This window comes from Anopheles funestus, chromosome 2RL (genome assembly GCF_943734845.2).
Source record: "Anopheles funestus chromosome 2RL, idAnoFuneDA-416_04, whole genome shotgun sequence".
NCBI classification, from domain to species: Eukaryota; Metazoa; Arthropoda; class Insecta; order Diptera; family Culicidae; genus Anopheles; species Anopheles funestus.
Genome location: NC_064598.1, coordinates 38,073,711 through 38,094,621, shown reverse-complemented (window position 1 = coordinate 38,094,621; position 20,911 = coordinate 38,073,711). Strand labels below are relative to the sequence as shown.

Here is a 20,911-nt window from a genome sequence, read left to right as displayed (position 1 = left end):
GCAGCGGTGTACGCAGCAACAAGATGCACGCACGGGTGTGGCCCAAAAATAGAGCCAAATCCATAATTTCGAGTGCAAGGGCAATGCGTAACGAAAAGCAAAAACCGACAGGCGGTCGTTATGTTGTGGATGTCTCGAGAAGGACGCATCCTTATCTAGGTCCCCGGTTGGGTATGCCAACGAACACCGGTCGGTGTAATTGAGATGCGTGGAAAACCAACGAAGCAGTGTCTAAGGCCAGTGTTTTTGGGATGTTTTCCTATTCCCCATTGGTCTAGTTTTCCCGTAAGGTGTTGTCGTGGTAGCTGAACGATCTACGATTTTTTTAAATGTGCTAACGATAAAAGAGTATTTCATGTTTTTAATAATACAAATGAATAGCTTTAAATAAAGTATTACCATCAAAAATACACCTCAGTTATCTCACTGCCTCATCGCTCTGGCCAGCATGGTACCAATCAGTCAGCGAATCGGCTTAAAAACTGCATATTGTTCTACTCACAACCTCATACTGCACCGATCGTCCAACGCAGCTGAGCGTTGCATCAGTGACAAAGGATGGCGTGTTAATTGACAACGGATGAAGCAGTCCTAAAAGCATTTCAAGTGATGGCATCCGTGATTATGACGGTTCGTTTCTTCCCGCGGAATGGCACCCCTGGTACGGGGACTGGACCAAACCAAACCAAACAAAAAAAAGGGGAACAAAGTTCTGCCGTAAAAGATTTCGGATCGGAAACGAACAAAAAAAAACACCTTTCACAAGATGTACCCATCCGGCTCATCATACCATAGGTTGCATTTCACAGGGTTTTTGCTGCTTGTCGTAAGCATGTTTTGTTATATGTTGGTTGTCTAAAATTAAATTAAATTATTGTTTGAGATCGCTTCTAGGCAGTTCAAGTTGCTTTTAAAAATTAACGGACGTGATTTTGTGGTTGGAAAAATACTTCTCTCACCATATTGGAAACCCCTGCACGATCACTGCACCGACCGTCACATGAAATCCCGTACGTTTCTACACGCAATTTGACGACATAGAAGATACGAGAAAAAAAACTGACGCTTGCATCTTTTCACGGTCCTCAGCAGCACCCTTGGCAGGACACTCCCCGTGTGCACTCAGGGTGCAACCGGTAGCGAAGAAGACAACAACACTTACACGTACAGCGAAAAAAAAACGGTGACCGCTTGAATAATGGGAAACACATGTTGGGCTATATGCAAGCCTGGGCGATAAATTATCTTCAGATCAACCACACCAGTGCACCAGCCGTAGTAGAATGGGCAAATGCAATGGAAAACCATCGAAAAGGAAGAACCGCGACCAAAGACAAAACCTCCTGGTCCGGAGCATCCCTTCCTTGTGGTATGCGGTCGGACGGTGTCGGTACGGAGTTTTCTTCGCGGGGAAAAACTCTACACCAACCGGCCATGGGGTACAGTCTCCGGGTTGCGATGCTTGAGATTTACCAGATCGAGTATGCCTCCGTAGGGAGCGACACCAGGTTCTACCCAGACGGAGCGTGCGTGTATATGGGTGCACCAGTGAACATGGCAGTTGACATTGAATTCTTCGTTTTTGAACTAATTTCGGGTATCAACGAATGGAAGAAGACACGTGTATGAGACAGCAAATGGGAACATTGTATGGGGAGACGTTGTAGCTGGGGTTTGTTTTTTGGGTGCCAGATTGGATTTGGAATCTCGATCGTTGAGATCTGCGGGGGAAAAAAATCAACCACAAATACCAAACACGAAACGAATTAAGGAAGATGGGTGACGTTTTGTGCTGTGTGACCTGTACTTAAGCCACATGTGGTCCATATGTGTCCCGTCTGGCCGGTTCTTGATGGAGCCATTCCTTTCTGGCCGTAGCTGATGGAGTCAGCTCCATCGCACAGGAATGGAACAGAATTTAAGAGTGGACGAGAACTGAAAATACCGTTGTAAAAATTAAAGAGGAATACTTGTTGTCCGATAAAAAAGGACAAATGAAATGAAATTTAAATGAAACTATGTTGCACATATTGCAAGATTTTAAGTGAATTTCATCATTTGACGCAATATCTAACTGATATTGAAAGCAGTTGATTTTGTTCCGTTCAAAAACACATTCAACTATAAATCACCACAAGCAAAATCCTCAAAAGAAACAATTTCCAGAACAAAGATCCGAACAGCATGTATATCTCACCGGGTGCTTCGTGATGCATCCTCCCAGAAAACCTTGACCAACAAAACCCTTCTCAACACGCGCTCCAGTCTACACCCTGCTTCGAAGTCAGCAAAGGTCATCCTAACCCAAAAGGATGCATAGTCCACACCGATGTTTTTTTTTGTGTCCAGCATCACCCAACCCATGCTTCTCCTTCTCGGATGGACGCTTGGAGCTCCAGTATACCAAACCTCATTGTGTTGCCAAGTCCCTCGTCAATCAAAAGCATTTTCGGAAACAAGCAAACAGACGAAAAGAATGTTTCTCATTTGACCCTTTTTTCTAATCATCGTCTAAGCTGACCTCTCGGGTCTCCGGGAGGCCCTAAACCGTACGATTCATGATTTAAAATGAGGTATTTCGATTCGATACTCAATTTGGGATGGTCAGCTTGGTGATTCGTATATTGAGTCTATCGTCTTTTTCATCCAAGTGAAACCCCTCCAGAAGACCCCCTGGAGATGGTACGTTAATCGATTCCAGCTTGATCGAGTAGTGGGGAAGCCTCTATTTTCTGCAACGTCCAATAAAGATTTAACATACACAAAAACTAGGTCCCTGTTTGATGCTGGTGGATGATTCGTGAGGCAATCAGTTCTGAATCTTAATCCTGCTCAATCGTAATACAAGAAGCATATGGTCGACTATGCGGTCGTAACGGAGCCTTCCTGGAAGAGTAAACTCACCCTTCATCAACAGCATTTCCGGCCAATGTTTCAAACAAAAAAACGGAACGACAACATCGGGAAGAGAACTGAAAATAAGAAGCAATAAAACGATCAATCAGATCAACGTCCCGTAAGGTGTCCGGATCACCTTCACCCATGATTTGGGGTATAATTGAATTAGTGTCTCTAGCATCCACCACCTTCGCACGAGAAATCCCAACTTGGCGTCCACTCATCAGGCGTTATCAAATAATGTTTCAATTATATCTGACCGGTTCGAAACCGACCAGTCAGGCTCGTAGCGAACGCACCACAAAGAGAAGCATGAATGAAGCATAAGACATACATCGCCGAGCCTAGCATGGATCGGGTAAAACATGAATGAAAACCGTTGCCGCCTCTTCTCGACAACCAGCTTTACCGCGTGTTTTTGAACGTTCACAAAACCTGTCCCAACTAGCCGCTCCCTGCACAGACTGGGTGTGTTGTGTATTGTGGCGAGACTTGCGTGTCTTACGCGAAGGTGTTACCGCCTGACTCCACCCGCACGCTCGCATCATGCGCGAGGACTCCGGCTCAGCACAATGAATCATGGAGGCAATTAATCATCTCGTTATTGAATAATGATATTTCTGCAGGCGTGTAATAATGACAAAACGAAAGCGTGGCGGTGTTTAGGGGGAGGTATACCAAGCGGACCCATTTCCAACATGTCCGAAACACGGACTCGTTTGCTGTGGTCCATTCTGGAGAAGGTCGTACATCTCCGGAGGGTTTCGCTGGTACGGTGTTCACGGTGTTGATGCTCCACTGACCGGTTCCGTGTCGTACTGGCAAACAAGGAGTGTCCCTGGCATTGGAGAATCATCGAAACACTCCAATCAACTTCGATAAAGCAGCTTACGTAGGGACGAAGGGAAAAGGGGAAACCACCTGGAAGGCTTACCCCGAAAGGCCATCGAAAAATAATTACACATCTTTCATCTCCATCGAAGCTCCCGGGACCTACCCGTACGACCAGACGTTTGCAATCCGGGCAAGAAGTTGGACCATGTCCGATGAGTCTCGGCAAGATTCGAATTAAGAGATTAAGACACACTGCTACGGAACCTGGCATTGCCGGTATGGCACGGTCGGTTCGCGATATTGACGCTCGTCCAGATTTGACCAACTTCAACCTAACTCCCCTGGGGACATCTCGAACTTGTAGGTCTGTGTGATTGTACGGGAAGGCAGGAAAGAGTGATGAACGGTGCAAGTAACGAACATAATTTGAATATCAGACTACGAGGATCGCACATCGCAGTGCTGGGCCTGAACGTGTCTGGACGTCGCGAAGTCTTCTGGAAACGCTCAACGTCCACTGATCAATCGCGCTCGCCCAAACGAGCACGCGTGCGCCGCCTTTGGGAAGGTTCGTGCGGTTCAGGAGAATGGGGTTGGGTTGGTAGCCATCAGCAATCGATCAGCTGTAATTTGGACGTTTAATTCGAAGCCCAAGCGGGTGGTAGGCTAGGATCGGATTAAAGTCCAACGTTCGTATCGTGTCGTACGGGTCGAGACAAGGCGATCGCGATGTTTTTTTTTTATTTAATTTTCGCAAAGATTTGTCCACGTAAGGAAATAATACCGAAAGAGAAAGAGTGTTCGGTTGCGAAAGGTCATTGGGAAATTCGATTTGGGGCATCTTTTTGGCGTTCGTTTGTTGGTGATTCTGCTCCCAAACGAAACTCCATCTAACATCCTTGGTATCGGACATGAAAAAAATGTTGCTTCTCACTTGAAACAATCTCGTCCATAACCCATTTTGGGTCAAATTTTCTCCCAGTAAGAATGTCCATCCTATCCCACACACACACACTGTCCACTGTGTGTGGGGTGCAATTTTATTGTTCTTCTCTTCATAGCCGCCCTTTTTGCGCCCTTTCAACCCGGGTGTTGCAGAAATAAAAGCAAATCCCATCTCTAACCATACGCTTACCACCTTCGCAAACGGGGAAGATTACCGCCCCGATAAGCCCCGAAGTCCCCGAACGTGATCTCAAACGTGAGCAAAAAAGCGAACTTGCGCCCACCGATTTCCGTCCTTCGACCACAACCAAAGCGGACTCACGAACTGGCCGATCGAAACGCGCGATCGCAACCGGCGTGAAGATGTTCCCCCGAAGCGTGATCGTGCTGCGAGGTTCGGCATGCCTTTCTAATGCACCCTCCACGGTACACCGGTGCTTTGCTGTGCTTGCCACATCACACTCTCAAAACGGGGCGACAGATTTGGACCTTACCGAGCATGAGGAAGGGTCACAGCCTCATCCAACAGGGAACTTTGTTAATAGTAAAGTTTCGAGTAAGTTCATAAAATTAGTTTACTTTCTCTAGCAGAAGCGGTGTATTACTACTGCAGGAAATACTAATCAAGCTGTGAGGGATGAACTGTACGCTCGTATTACGTCTACGTGCCGGTTTTCTATCATCAAAACACTTCAAACGTTCGTAGAACAATCGCACACAACACGGCACCATATTCATCGTCTGTTTCACATGGCAAAAGTCTCCACAAAGTCCTTTCACGAGCCGTTCCACTGTTGGGTTGAGTCAGCAGCACAACTTTCGTCCCACTCGCTCACCAGACGCGATGCCAATCGAAAGCATTTTTAATATCACATTGCAAGCTTTTACAAATAAATCCTGTAAACGTGATAAACGTGAAGTTTAATTTTTATTGCATCGCTCTATTACCGACTGCAAATGCACCACATAAGCTTCTGCTGCGGATGATGATGATGATGATGACGATGTTTCAAACGAGCAACATATGAGCCCTCGTTTATGGGGGGGTGTGTGGGTGCGTTTGTTCTTCGTGCGAAAGCTTAGTTCCTTTTGCTTTGGTGTACGCATGAATGGATCGTTGGCTGGAAACTTTGCCCTACGAGTGTGCGAGCATTACATTTGCTGTAATGAAATTCTTGATCGCACATATATTGCACCGTTGGACAATGGGACGTGTGATGGCTTTTTGCAACGAGAATAAACACTTTTTAGAATATAATATCATGGAAAAAAGATGAATTAGTTCATTTAAAAACAAACAAAAAATAACTAAACAAGCTGCAGTGGAAATAATTATAATGTAAAGCACAAACTGCAGATCCGTATCACACAACAAAACATATTTCTTGTACCCATCACCAATCAACCTTACGTTACCTTACGCTTTACGCGAACGCGAATTCTACCGCTCAAGAGTTGGCAGTTAAGTACTCGGAATTGCATCGGCACGATTTTCCAATCAGAGTGCACCCACTCAAACACACTCTCCTTAACGATTGCCTTTCGAAGGCGATTTCTTGGTTTATGGGATTATGGTTTTTTTGGAGCAGAAATAAGCTTAATTTGTGCGCACAAGCGAGGAACCTTCCAGAAGTTACTCTAAATCGGTTGTAAATTTTGTATCTCGCTTGTATAGGAGGAAGAGATGTTTTTTGTTTTGTATTTGGTTTTATTTCTGACGTCTTATTTCGTTTTCTTGGTCCAAAAATTTTGCGCGTAAGTTTCTATTCCCAAGACCCAAAAATCCCTCCACCAAAGAAATGATTAAAGCATCAAACACACCGTCAAGTGAAAGAAAAATGTTCACTGCAAATAAAAAGTTTCCCCAATAAAACTGACCTTACTGAACGTGGTCTCGATTGGTAGGGAAAGCCAAACTGCCAAACCGCCTCCGAGAGGAAAAAATTACAATCACACAAAAAAAATCATTACGAAAGAAATGAGAGGAAAAAAAACACAAACACAGGCATTGCCTTAAGTTCCACGAACAAGCAACAACAGCACACAAAAAATCCGCGCAAAATTCATCCGCCCGCAAAGAATAAATGCCCCGCTGGTGTAAAGGCCGGTTAGAAGACGGTGGGCAGCGAAGGGATCGTTAAACGCTGTTAACGATTAAAAGAAATTACGAAAGAAAATCAAGAAGCCCGTGTCTGCGATGAATATGCACTGGCCGCCCAATGCCCCGCACCCACTTTCCCCTTACTGCCCCTTCTCCCCGCAAAAAAAAGGACGAGTTTGTTGCTACAACCCGGAACGTTTCCTTTTACTACCCCGTACCGCAAACGCTTCCTGCTTCGGTCACATCCTTGACGGTGGATACGTACTACGGACGGTAGCCCGTGGTGCCCAGGGTAATGGTGGCGGCCAACATCAACAAACTCCCTCTCGGTGTTTCATTCAAACTTCTTCAGCGGGCCGCCGATTGTGGTTTTCCCCTGCTTTTAGCCTTCCAAAAGAGCCTTTGAGAGCCTTTCGGTCTGAAGAGAGCGCGTAAAACAGAGAGAGAGTGAGCTAGAGCGAGCGAATAAAAATCGAGCCACCCGCGGGGTTGGGGTGTATGCTGCCTGTGCGCATGTCCACACCTTCCCAATAAAAAAGGGGTGAGAACATCCCCTCCACAACAACCCCGTACACTCAAACCACGGTGGGCACTGTGCCTAAGCAAAGTAACTCGCCTAGTCCACCTCGTGTGTGTGTCTGTGCACCGAACAGAGAACAGGGACCGACGCAAAACAACGCTGCTGACCACACACATTCGGAGGGTGCAGGTTGAGTTCCCGCAACATGTTCTACACGTCGCCCGGATCTCGCGATTGTTGCGTTGCGTCGCTCTGTTTTGTTGCAAAGGCACGCACGCGAACAACGGACCACAAAACAAGAGGGTAGACGCGCGGCCACACACAAACACAAAGGGGTTGACTTTTCATTAGCAAAACGGTACATGAGAGGGGAAAATTTGTTTGGCCAGTGGGATAACTGAGATGGAGTTGGGAAGGCTGGGAAAGGGATATGAAGTCCAGTCTCATACAGGCACACGATTCCAGTGGCTCAAGTGAGTATGTGTGTGTGTTTAAACAGGATAACGGGAAAATCTGGACATTCGCATACTTGTGTGCGCACAAACACACACTCATATGTGAATCCTCCTCCTATGAATGAGGGAGCGAAATAGCAAAAGCAATGAAAATTCGACCAAAGAAAAGAGGGAAAACGCGTTTTCCACTCACCAGAAGAAAAAAAAGTCAACGGTTCCGTCTTGGGATGCTGCGTTAAATGCACTACAGGTTTCTCGCGCCTGGTCTCTCTTGTGGCGGCACTAGCGGCACTCACTCTCATTTGCATTTGCGGAGTTCGGCTTCTCCTGCACGCCGTAGCAAAAACCCGACTCACGCCGAGATGCTGCGCTTGCTGGAAAGCCCACGGCAAGAGACAAACGGCGAAAAACAACCTCCTCCACCGCGACTCAAACCGCGCCACATGCCCGCGTGAGCGGGAAAAAAAGACACGCCGTACGAAAGGGCGCCCGTAAGGGTGAAAAAGACACCAGCGCTATATGCGCTGGGTGTGTGTATGGCCGGTTTCGTCGGCTTCGTTTGCCGTTGGTTTTCCCGCAGCCGCCGCCGTCCCGTATCGTGTGTCGTCTTCAAGAGCGCGTTGTCGGCGGTCACCCATCTCCCTTCCGCGCGTACACGATACAGAAACACACACACAGCCACGACACTGTGGCTGCCCGCGCCACCCTCGCGCGCGCACTCGCGTGCGACAAGGGGTTGGTCGGCCGCGACCGGTCGGTCGGTCGGTCGGTTGGTCGCGCGACGACCCCCGGTTTTGGTTGCTGCTGAGCAGTGTGCGCGGCAATGGCACTAAGGCAAAGGGCGGTGATATAACGACCGCGCTCAGCCAGACATTAGATGCAAACGGACTGTCGCGCAGTGAGGATGTCCAAACGTCGGTCGTCGGTGCGTCTAAGCAGCAGCAGTACGGCACAATAGAATTCTTCGTTTTCGCTCTTTTTGGAAGGGAACGGGTGTGTATGTTGCGCGCGCGTGTGTCTACACTTCGGCCGTCCGATCGCAAAACATACACGCAACTCGCGCGGGACACCATTCGATGCTGGTGGTGGCCGTTGCGAGTCAGTCTGTCAGTCAGTTTCCTGCGAGCCGGTTCGCTCGATATACGCGCGCGTGTATGACCAAAGTCCAGCACATCAGAAGTCACGGCCAAATCGCGTAGGATATTTTTGCGCCCAACCTGGGAAACAAACAGCGAAGTATAGTGTACCAGTGAATATTAATCCGGATATGCTGTGGCGACGAATTCGATAAACTGTGCTGCAGTGGTAATAAATAAAAGCAAACAGCAAAGTATGTAAACAATCGTGCAAAGTGGATTATAAACAATGTGAAAACCTGCAACACCTGTGCTGTGGATAGAATCAAACAAAGCATCATAACGAAAAAAAACATACTAATAATGTACAAACAAAAAACAAACAAAAACCCCGGGAAATTTTGCAATAATTTAAAAAGAAAGTAAGGCGAAAAATCAAAATTAATAGACAACATAATTTATGCACAGTTTTACTACAAAATCAAACGAAACGCAATTAAACGCATTTTGCATTAAAGACTGTGACAGAATACGGGAAAAATAATATGTTAAAGAGGTGGAATTTGAGCAGCAAAACTATTTCCTACTATTTAACACAAGTGCGCGTATAAAACCAAAAACACGGCTGCGGTGTTTAAAGTGACTGAAGTGTAGCGCTACCATTTATCGTCCGACAAAAGCAGCCAACAAATGTATGATAATGTTGTGAATCAGCCGGTAAAAGCAAGTGTAGCCGTGAAATAAAATCGCGCACAGAAGGAAGAAGCAACGAAAAAAAAGCACAAACAAAGCGCACACCAAAACAGGAAGCATCCTCTGCTCGGCAAACGCAAAACAAAGCACAAGGGGCCGCAAGGATAACGGAAGCGAAAGTGCGCACCCCGCGAGAAGAAGCAGTTCGTGAATGAAGTCAGCTCGTGCGCCACTTTTCTTTTATTCTCGCGGGCGCGTATTTCAGCGCGTATTCCATCCTGCCGGCCTGCTCGTGACCCTCTCGTACAGTCTGAAGTGATAGCAGACGGGAGAGACACCTTTTCCATAAACCATAAAAAAAGGAACAGTGCAAGAGACGCAGAAAAAATACAAACCCACCCCCACGCCCGCAGGTTCTCCTGGGTTTTTCCCACCCCACGAAAAAGCATCCTTCACGAAGTTCGCGAACACGGAGCTTTGATCGTTTCGTTCCTTTTTTTATTTCGCTGTCGACGCTTCTTTATCAAAAAACCCGGTGAATGATTCCATTCTTTTCGCCTGCCGCTACTTCACGGAAGCAAGGAAGCATGCTAATTAAGACGGGTGCGAACAGAGTGGAAGCATAAATTCATCTACCAAACGGAGAAAAACACCGCAAAAGCAAAGATCAGCTGTTGCTGCCGTGTGATCACGATTAAAAGTGAAGCTTTTTTTTTTATTAAGCTGCTGTAAAGAGTCCCTCCCAGGACGATACAAATGCAGTTAAGGTGCTTCAGCTCGGTCGGTCCGGCTAGTGGTTGGCATTGCACGTAAAACAGTACTGAAAATGTTAAAGTGAGTGCGTGTGGCGTAAGAAAGAAAAAAAAAGTAATTTTTCCATCAGGAAAACAGGAAAACCCAAAACAGCTGGGCTTTCGCCGTGTTTTGTGCAAGTGTGAGTGTGTTTTTCTGTGTGGAAATGTGTTCACGAGCATTTACGCGCTTCGGAAAGAGGAAAGCTCGGTTTATTGAATTTTAGTGACAAAACGATCAAGCAAAACAAACTCGGATCGAGAAGACGGTGAAAATTTTAAACCAACGTGTGCAATTGCTAGTGTAGCTGTACAAAAACAAAACGGCAAAACAGGAAAAGGAGAATCAAACAACAAAAACATCGCCAAAATGAGAATCAAAATGCCAGCAGTTCGAATCGCACAAGGTATTTATGCAAAAAAAAACAGGTGTTTCTTTAAGCAAAATGAATCTTTCTTCTGCGCGGTTCTTCACGTGTACAGGATGAGCGCAAAATTTTTAAACAACTAACCGTGCTTCTGTAGGGGCGACTGGTCCGCACTAGCGTTACCAACATATCAAAACTGTCCTTCGGATTTTCGGCATTTCGGACGTAGAATTCTTCGTACCGACTGCCGTTAACCATCGGGTTTAGGTAGGGTGTTTAGTAATGTGTGAGATTAAACGAACCTAGTGTGAAGGTGTGTGTGTGGACAGGGTAATTAATTCAGCTTTTCGGGCAGTGTAAGCTAATGGTCGAGGTTTGGGATTTAGTTCGTGCCGCAGGACACTTCATGTGTGAAGGATAAGAACCTAAGAGGGTTAATTTTGTGAAGATGTATCAATGTATTTCACATTTTGCCATCACTTGCGTGTGTATAAATGGAATGATTCATTTTTATTAAACTTAAAAGGACTTTTAAGCAATTTTTAAATGACTTTTCTGTTTCCTCGTAACATTAGCGAACAATTCAACAAAACATCTCTTCACACTTCCTCAGTCATGTCTTTTTGTTTGCGAATGAGGAAAAAAACCCATCAAACTCATTCAAGCAACCAAATAAAGCCATTATTATCATTATGCAAACTCGATCATGCAGAACGAGAGCACTTTATACCCGGGACTGTATTCGTTAATTCGTGGCACGAGCATAACCCATCAACGCAGAACAAAAGCGGAATTTTCCTCCGTTTATTTTTTCTTAACCTTTAATCGGCTTCTTCACGATTCCCGGACGGTTGGTATCGGACCGGAAATGACCGTCGGTCAGTCAGAAAAGACGACACCGGTGCATGAAACCCTACCCGTGGTTTTTTATTTTTTGTAATGTTCCCTTGCGAAGCCCAAGACAGATTTCCCCTTCTGCACTTCTTAATAGAGCATTATTGAAAATTTGAATGGAACACATTTTTATGACATGAACATGTGGGCAATGGGGTATTATGTATTTTTTTCGTGTTCTTTTGTTTTGCAAAACCGTATTACAAGACTAAGAATCGGTCTTAAGTTAAACCCTACACCAAACGCGTGACCACAAAGGTCCAGTCCAATGACCCATAACCCTTTTTTCGGGAGTTTTTTTTTTGTTTGCTCCCTTCCATAGCCAGATGGTGTTGGGGTTGATGGTTTTTCTTTTGCAGTAAGCCTTCCCAAAGTGTGTCTTCATACTCTTGACGATGTAGCTGCGAAACTGTCAAGAAGCAAGTTAGTGTGGTCACTACTTTGTCTTGGAGGGGTGGTTTTAACCCCTAGAAAAAATAGAATAATTTAAACCGTTTTTAAATATTTATATTTGAAATCAATCTGGCTCATGGTGTTTAATAAATTAGCAAAAATTAATACAAAATTAAGTGAATTTAAACATAAATTCTTGAGTAGTTTTTCACCTGTGCACTGGAAAGCAATGAAACCAAGCCAATTCCCGCTACATCTGCCTGATGTGTTATTGTTTTTCCAAATGAAAAAATCTGGTTTCTTGTAACATTGCTCCAGTACCGCGTACTACGAAACAGAATCCTTCCAGTTCGGCTTAACAAACGCTTTCGTTTGCCGTCATGCAGTTCCACAAACAATTCCATTGACGCAAATCACAGTTTGTACAGCTACCAGCGGTGAAGACAGTTGCCTTCACCAGTAAAAGACAACAAATAGCCATACACGTGCCCCGGAATCTATGCGCCCAAACCGATACATATCGTACCGATAAAGAGTATCATGAAGGTGTGTTGTGTTCTTGGGATCGGCTTTTCTATCCTTCATTGAACCACGCATCACATCACATCGATTCGTCGGTTTGTCGCGTGCCGAATATCGAGTGAAACTGTTTGTACAACTTGTACAGCTTTTGCGTACACGAAGTCTGCTGGACTGGCCAAACAGAAGCTGGTCCGCTCGCTACGCACGTCATACCATGATCGAAAAGGTTTTTTTTACCAGTCATGCACGCGGGAAGATCTCGCATCTCGAGAAGCGTAACACACGTATCGACAACACCAAGGCTGGTCCAAGTTCGGGTCGGCGTGTTGACACAAATGAATGTCAGTAAACCCTTTACGAAAGAATGTACTCGGGTGTGTGTTCTTCTTTTGGGGGAAATATATTTAAAACAAAAAAAAAGCTCAAAGAACACCGATAAGCAATAGATAACGGACGCTTGCAAGACCACCCAACGTCAGTATGGTAACCAAAAAAAAAAACGGAAAGGTGCTAAAACTATGTTGCAACTAAGATCATTCACCTTTTCCCATTGGCACGTTTCCGTTGACGGTTTCGTTTTGGCGAAGAAAAACGGACCACCCGGAACAAAAATTTCCCGCAATCCTTCGCAAAACAGGTTCAGGAGGGTCTTCAGACGTAGACGCTTCTCTCTACGAATCCTGTATTCAAGGAGATCCTCTTTTCCCACCCGGACACCAAACTGTCACTCCATCGGTACTGTTTTCTTTTAAACTTTGAACTCCTTTTTTGGCACTAAAGCTTTCCTTCGATTTTTGGTGGTATTTTCTCAATACTTTTATGCCCGCACAAAAAGCCCACCTTCCGCAAATGCCATGACAGTTTCATGATGCACGTGTTTCGGTTTTGCGTACATGATGCGTAAACAGAGTTGCGCTTCTGTTACGCTCGTGTTCTGCGGTACCGTTTTCCCCGTTGTTTTACGATCTCTGCAGCGTCATTGGCGCCTGCGGAAAATTTTTACCCACAAAAAAAGGACACGGTTCGTTGTATGTTGGAGCGTTTTTTTTCTTTCGTTTTGCTTCCTTCACGTTGTATTATTTATTTCGATCGATTCGCGCGTCCAACCAGCGCTGGAAAGATTCGTGACCCGAACGGTTCTACGGTCAATCCCACTTGGCACGCCATCTTTTGAGTAGTGGCGTCCTGGTTTTCCGTCCCAACTATGTCCAACCTCCCTGTACGGAAAGCACGTTTGGACATCAGTCGCATGCGGGGATGTGGGGGTAGTACGGCAGCAGAAGGAAAGCAAATTGGTCAGAGAAGGGCGCTCTGCCGCGGGACCATAGGGCAAAGTTTGATCGATTCTTGTAATACAATTTATCCGCTCAGGGGACACACACACACAAAGAGGTTCTCCTGCGGTATGTTACGGTCACGTTCCCGGTTAAGTCCCACACCCAACTAGCCAACCTAACCCCCACCGCACAATTTACTGTCGGTGGACATTCGCCAGAATGTGGTAGCTTTCCCAGTGAAACCAATTTGTATCGTCCAATCAAGGACTTTGGCACACGGTACCCCGGTAATGTCTAGATGTAGGTCCCTACATCTAGCAATCGCGCTTGCTACATGTATCGAAAACTTTGTCCAACCACCAAACTGATTGGACTTTTCCTTACCGACTTTTTCCACCTCTCATTTTGCTCCCGGTGCACACACCTTGCTCGAGGGCCCAAAAAAGCTTTAGATGAAGATTTCAAACTCTTGGGTAAGAAAGAAGAAAGAATGAGGAATGAAGTGAAAGTCACTTTTTTGTCTTTTTTAGGCAAACGTTTCATGTCCGTCTGTGACCATCCTTGAAACGAATCTGACTGGTGGCGCAGATACAAACTCCTCAGGTTAGGAAGTTGTGCGGTGCAAGGAGTCTCTACTTCGTCCTTAACGCTTCCACAGTTCGTGATGGCCACTCGCCGATTCACCTTATCGTGACCCCACCTTTTTGGGGTTAGTTTGCAAGGGGTTTTGAGGATATCGTCTTCATCGTCCGGTCATCGTTCCCCTTTATGTTTGTCTCATTTGCTGTTCCACTCGCTCGCTACACCAGGTGCCAGAGTTCACGTTACGCTTTGGTTCGGTTTTGTGGCGGGTGTGAGTTGGTTTCGTTTGTTTGGTTGTTGGTATCGATTAAATAGAAAGAAAGAAATGTGAGGGAGCAGGTCCAGTTGGGTAAAGAAAAAAAACCAGCACACCCATCAACAAACAGCCATCCAACAGGCGTCGCCGAGTGACGTGTCCTCCTGGGCAGAGCGAGTCGTCGTCGTCATCGTCCACTAGAAGGTCCTCAGGGGGTTTGTTTATTTTGTATCTTGCTAGCTAGCAACCTGAACCAGAGACATTTGTTGGGAAGGGTTTTTTTCGTCTCTCTCCTATTTATTTAAGTATTTAAGTTAAACGAATATTAAGTTCTAAAATTTAACCAACATTTTTCACAATTCGCTTGCAAATTACAATTCTTTCCCACGGTTTCACTTTGATCAGCGCTAAATTCCACGCATTCCAATGCACCGGAAGTCCCACATTCATTCAATCAATTTCTTCAAATCACACTCACTACAGTGAGTGTGCTCGAGACGCACTTCTTCGCTTCCGGTGGTCATCGTCGTCCTGCCAGTGTGCGTTCATTTCAATTGACCACTTGATGGTATGTTCCATGTTTGCCCCAGAAATCGGCATCTGCAAGAATTCCGCCGAAACAATGCTAGAGAACAACGGCCAAGAAAAAAACAATGCAAGCAGTTGTTAAGATTCAGGCTAAGGATAACGAAGGAATTCCATTTGTTCCATTGATGTTTCTTGCTAAAAATGACCTCCCCCTGTTTGGTAAGAAAAACAACAACAAAAAGTGCCCCTTCCAATGCTTATCTCGTGGGAGCTTCAATTATATGTTTTAATTCGCCAAACTGCGAACGCTCATGCTAATTGTGATTAGCTTGGGCTCAGGGAAATTATGCTTTTCGGAAGGCACCTTTCAGGCGGGAATAAACAAAACTTTTAATCGTCATCGATCATCGCACGGTGCGCATGGTACGACGTCCAGTTTGATCGTTAATCCTTCCTACATTCATTTCCCTTTGTACGGTGGTGCGACCATCATCAAAACAGGGAAGGGCTCGGTACCAAACAAAAGCAACGAGCAAAAAGCTGGCCCAAGGACGGAGACTTTACCACCGGTAACGGAATGGTATAGAAACGTGACGCATTTACCAGCAAGCGTACGTAAAAAAAAGGAGTCTTCCCGATTACCGAGGCAAAGGGATGATGAAATAATTATACATACACACGTCGGGCCCCCCTTCTGTACGACGATCGGTGCGGACAATCGGTTGCGCGAAGCAATGCGTGACCAGACCGGAAGAAAACGTAAGAACCGTGCATATGAATGAAGTGATTTCTGTCAGGCCGAAGGCGACCTTTGCTTAATTTGAGGTCAAGATTTACCTTTCCCGTTGCCTAGCCCGCGCTTTGACTTTGCCCGTTTTAGCCCCACATTTCAAAATTTCAAAGACGCGCTTACGGTACACGGGCCCTTCCCGAAAAAGGAAGGGTTCTTTTATTTGTTTTGTTTTGATATTCTGTTTTTGCTTTGTATCGCGTTTTCCCTTTCTACTTACCTTTCGAAAATAAACGACAACTGAATGTGCATCGGTACGGGTATGTGGTCGTCCAGTATCCGCAGCTTCTTAGCCGGACATGGACGGTATAATTTCGATGTAATTCAATATGTTTGCCACACGGGACAATGGACACGCTCAAAGCAATGTTTTACGGATGTTTTGATCGCACCAGATCGCTGTTTCGCGGGTTTTCTTTCGGAGGAAATGTTTGGGTTTGGTTTGACTTTTTGACCTTTCCTTTTTTGGTGAAACTAAATGGCGAAGGGATCCTTGCGATGGTTTCATATTCGCTAGTGATGAGCTGTCACCGCACTGTACAGCATCACAGCAAAGAGTGGACAACGGTTCGGATTCTGGTTCGGAAGGATCGATTTTATTATAAAGTTTCAACCAAACGGTCAATTATCTATCTTGCTGACAACATCAACGTTCGAAGGGTGATGCGGTTTTTTTTTGTTCCCTTCCGTAAAGCGAACGGGTGCGTCAGCAATCTATGCAAAACACCCTCTCATCAACTCTCGGAAGGTACGCCTCACACATGCTCGCGCCACACCAGAAGACCCGAGAACCTGATGGCGAAACGCATCAGAATTGATCGGTGATTGATGAAATCATTTCGCGTAATTGAACGCACATCGAGCATGTGCTCGCCCCGGTAAGCACCGCCAAAGGCTAATAACGATAATTAATTCGAGACACGGCTTTCGGCATCGGGAATCCGGTCCAGCTCATTGGAGCGCCTCCGGATACATTCTCGGCAAGGGTTGTACTAGGGTTATAGGTAAGGGTGGATACTAAATGAACTCATGCACTTTGTCTTTTGTCGTTTGCATGGTGCAATTTGACCGAAATTATCTCATCGCCGTACTCCCCGGTTAAAGGATTCGGTATGTGGACGTGCGATGTGCAGGTTTTGAGGTCCAGCCCTGGAGGGTTTTGCTTGATTACTCACCAAAGAGTGGTGAGATTAAGTACCAGTGGTTACTCACGAGTTGTTACAAACAATCGATCCCGCGCTTGACTGAAAGCATTCGGATACACTAGAATTGTAAATTCCGCAAGTATCTAGACGCAGTATTCTAGCGTTTGATTGACTCAGAACTTCAGTTTTCTTGCTTACGTGTTTAGCTGACAAGACGCGATCGATCGTGATAAACAGACAGCGAAGCACAGGCCCGCATTATCGCTTCTGAGTCAGACTATCCACCATGCGGTTCCGATGTCACCGTTTAGACGACTCTCCATTTCTGTCCCCTGTTAGGAAAGAGGGAGGCGAGGTCCTATAGTTTCGTCGCCACTGTAACCATCAACAGTCGTGCAAAAATCGTTAGAAAAAAAAACAACAGCTCTGACCTACATTATTTCATGCCCCAGTGTGTATGTGTGTGAGAGCACTAGTAGTGAATGTGCTTTTGTCATAATCGTCTTTACCCGTCACCTGGATGACCTCGTTGTCAGTTGGTTGTTGGTTGTTGGGCTTGTTTTATTTCTGCGGGCCGCTACACGTTCGAGGTTCGTCGCCTTCATTTTTTTCGTTCGTCTTCCCGAACCATTTTGAACGAATTCTAGACACCTTCCAGCACCGAAAAACTAGACGTGAAATTCGGTTTCTTTAAGTTCAATGAAAGTTTGACCAACTGCTTCGAATGTTTGATTACCCGAAAGTGACGATCACTTGCGTCATCCCGTGCGTATTAGGCAAGCTGTCAAAACATGGACCCTAGACCATCATCCACAACACCCGCACCTTCTCACCCTGGTTGAAGACTGGTACTAAGAACAACGCAACGCAGTGACGGACCTGGTTCTGGTTGTTCTGGAGCGTTTACTTCTTAGACCTAATGTCCCGCGCAGGTCCAAGCAGGGCGCAGGTAATGAGCAAATATTGGTTTAATTACAAAACAAACGAAACCGAACCGACGCACGGCGTTGACGTGGCCTGCCGTGTTGCCTGCCGGAACATTACAAGAAACAAAAAAAAGTAGACCCACACACACACAAAAACCTATGGAGAAAATAGCGCCCTGGCCTCGTTCGTATCGGGTTGGAAAGATTGTAGGGCTCGTGTAGAGGAGGTTCGTCTCTTCCGGCCTCGCTTTATGACCACTTGCTACGGCGATGTCGAAGTCGCGGCCTTGTTTTATACATGCAAGCGGAACGGTCCGTGTGCTTATCGCTAAACTGTTGGCGCTCCCATATACCCGAACGGCGCGCATTTGGTGTTTTACCTGACTGTGTTCTCGTTTCTTGAATTACTATTCTTTTTCACCCCCTATTTTTTTACTTTTTTTGCTTCGGTTTTTGTTTTTGGACCCCATTTCTGTTTGGTCCCTCGCAAACATGTGAAACGCTTCGGCCCGGTTGTCGCGGATGTTTAATTTCATTCGCACAATCGTCTACAACGGGCGTCATTCTTCGCGGTCGTAGACGATGATTATTTCCCCATGGCCGGTCGGTCGGCTATAAGGTTGTTTTTTTCAATTCTTTGCTGAATTACTGCCCTTTTTCGGTATGGCACATACACACACAGACACACACACATTTGGTTAATGTGTGGGGAGTGGTCCTCCAAAGTGAAGAAACCGGATCGGATCGGATCATCATTCGGTATTGTTTGTTTTTATGTGCACGAGGTCGCCCACACAACAAGAAACAAAAAAAAACGCAAACCGATCACCTGGCCAATCTAATTGCGCACTTCAACAAACCCTTCTTGTCGCACTGGAAAGGGGGTGGTTTTTGTTTTTTTCTTCACTTTATCGAAATTGCTCCGATGGGTAATAAATTTCCAAACAGGGCATGGTTGGGTCCAGCAGGCGAAGATGGAACCCTTCCCCGGTGTAAACTGGGTGTGTATGTGCTCCAAATCTGCTGCGATCGTCATCTGTCGTTTGCTCGATCAAGACTCCGTAAATCTCCGATCTTTACTTCCTGTCCTGTCGGAACTGTCGGTGACCGAACTGCATTTATGAACAATGTCTCGCCAAAAGAAAAGGGTGAGGGAGGAAGATAAAGAGAGGGGAATGGACGAGAATCGTTTGGAAGTAAGGCAAAACGAAGACAATTCGTTCCATTCTTTGATGTGCTCTATTTATTCGACCGGTCATTCGCTTGGCCAGTGACAAATGAAGCGTGAAAAATAATGAAGAATCAGCAACTGGAGAGGGTTCGTTTTTTGTTTTGTTTTACTAAATTATATGTTCTTGTCTTTTCGTTAAAATAAGAGTTCAACTTGCAATGTTTAATGTTTTATTTTCCTTATAAAAAAGACATTTTAATGCAGTTTTAGTTTTGAAATTCATTTTAAGAAATCAAGCCTCTACGTACATCATTGCTTCACAAACAACCAAACACTCGTATTCGTACGACTCACCAGTTCCGTTTTCACCCTCTGGCTGTCGGTTGACAGCCAAACACTGCCCAAATGGGCCAAACAATATCGACCAAGCGCGGCCTGTTCCAACACCACTACCGGTTACTTAGTCACCCTGTCTGCGTGACTGGAGGTCCACTCCAGGAACTCCCGGTCCACCGAATCCTTCACCTGTTTCTCCCGCTGCTCCCGTCCGTCCCAGCGACATAAAAACCCGTACGAAACGGGCGGGTGGGTTGATTTTATGTTCTCTCGTGACCGTGGCCGGAACGTTCGATTTCCAGCCGCATTTACACCGTCTTACCGTTGGCATGGTGGCGACGGTTGTGCTTCACGCTTCGGCTGCTTCCGGCGGCACATGCCACATGGAGTTGAAACATGGCGCAAGGTAACCGCAAATGGTACGTACTATTTCGGTCTGACCAGGTGCGGCTTACGGGCAGCTATAATAACTGTGAATATTTTCCGCTTCATTAGAAATATCTGCATCGACGGTGTAGGGAGTGTAGCTTACTGACCTCCGGAGATTCTGCTGGTGTAGAACTAAAGGAAAGCAGGAAATGTAATGAACTAAACACAAGGTTTATATACAAAGCAATAGTTGATATAGAATTATTGCTTTGTTCGTCACTTATTTAAGGTTTAAAAAAGTGGCTTAAAGTTGAAAATTTACACATTTTCTCCATCTCCCCAAAAAGGCAATAATTTGAATCCCTTCCGCTAAGAACGCATACAAGTCTTTCCATCCTTTATTAAAATTATGATGAAATCATCCTTCCTTGTCAATATGCCACCTTAACGCCACAGCGCATAATGCACCATATTGCAACTCCGCACCATGGCCCGTTTTCAAAAGAATCCCCAAAAAGCATCCACCACCACCGGAAGGACCAAACTGGTTCCCGACCACAGACAACGAACCTGAAGATAACGTTCCCACCTTCGCACTTTCGAATGCATAAAGCAGGGAGAGAAGGCTTTTAATTTTATGTAAATTTTCTCCTTCGTTTGGGAGCGGCATTTTTGGTGCTTCCTATTCATGCACCAGTGATTCGGCTTATTAGCGAGCGCGTTCCCCGGGTTCCCCAGGTTAGTTCTCGGTCGCATCCTGTCTGATAGTGTCGTTGCTGTCTTCGATTGTTAGGGCTGATGTCCTACCCGCGAGGTTACCGACCTTCAAGCCGAGTGTTGCAAAATGTTGGGCCAAATTCTAACCTATAATCATAAATTTTCCACTGGGAAAAGTAGAGCTCTTTTACTCCAGTTACCGTCTTTTGTTGTGGATCCTTTCAAATTTACGGAACGAGTTCCGGTGGCTGTTTGATGTTTGTCGGGACAACATACGACCGTCGTGTGGACGCGAATTCGGCAGAAGAATATTATCGTTTCACG

The 20,911-nt window shown here is 45.7% G+C and overlaps 1 protein-coding gene across 2 annotated transcripts in view; it reads left to right on the top strand.

The window, feature by feature from the left end:
* Positions 1–10,164: 10,164 nt before the first annotated feature.
* The window catches only part of LOC125763682 (B-cell lymphoma/leukemia 11A), a 68,793-nt gene continuing 58,046 nt past the window's right edge, over positions 10,165–20,911 (top strand). For both annotated transcript variants that reach the window (XM_049427045.1, XM_049427044.1), the window contains exon 1: positions 10,165–10,720. In XM_049427045.1, coding sequence (XP_049283002.1) covers positions 10,684–10,720 — 37 coding nt within the window. In that variant the 5' untranslated portion in view covers positions 10,165–10,683. The remainder of the gene's footprint in view (positions 10,721–20,911) is intronic.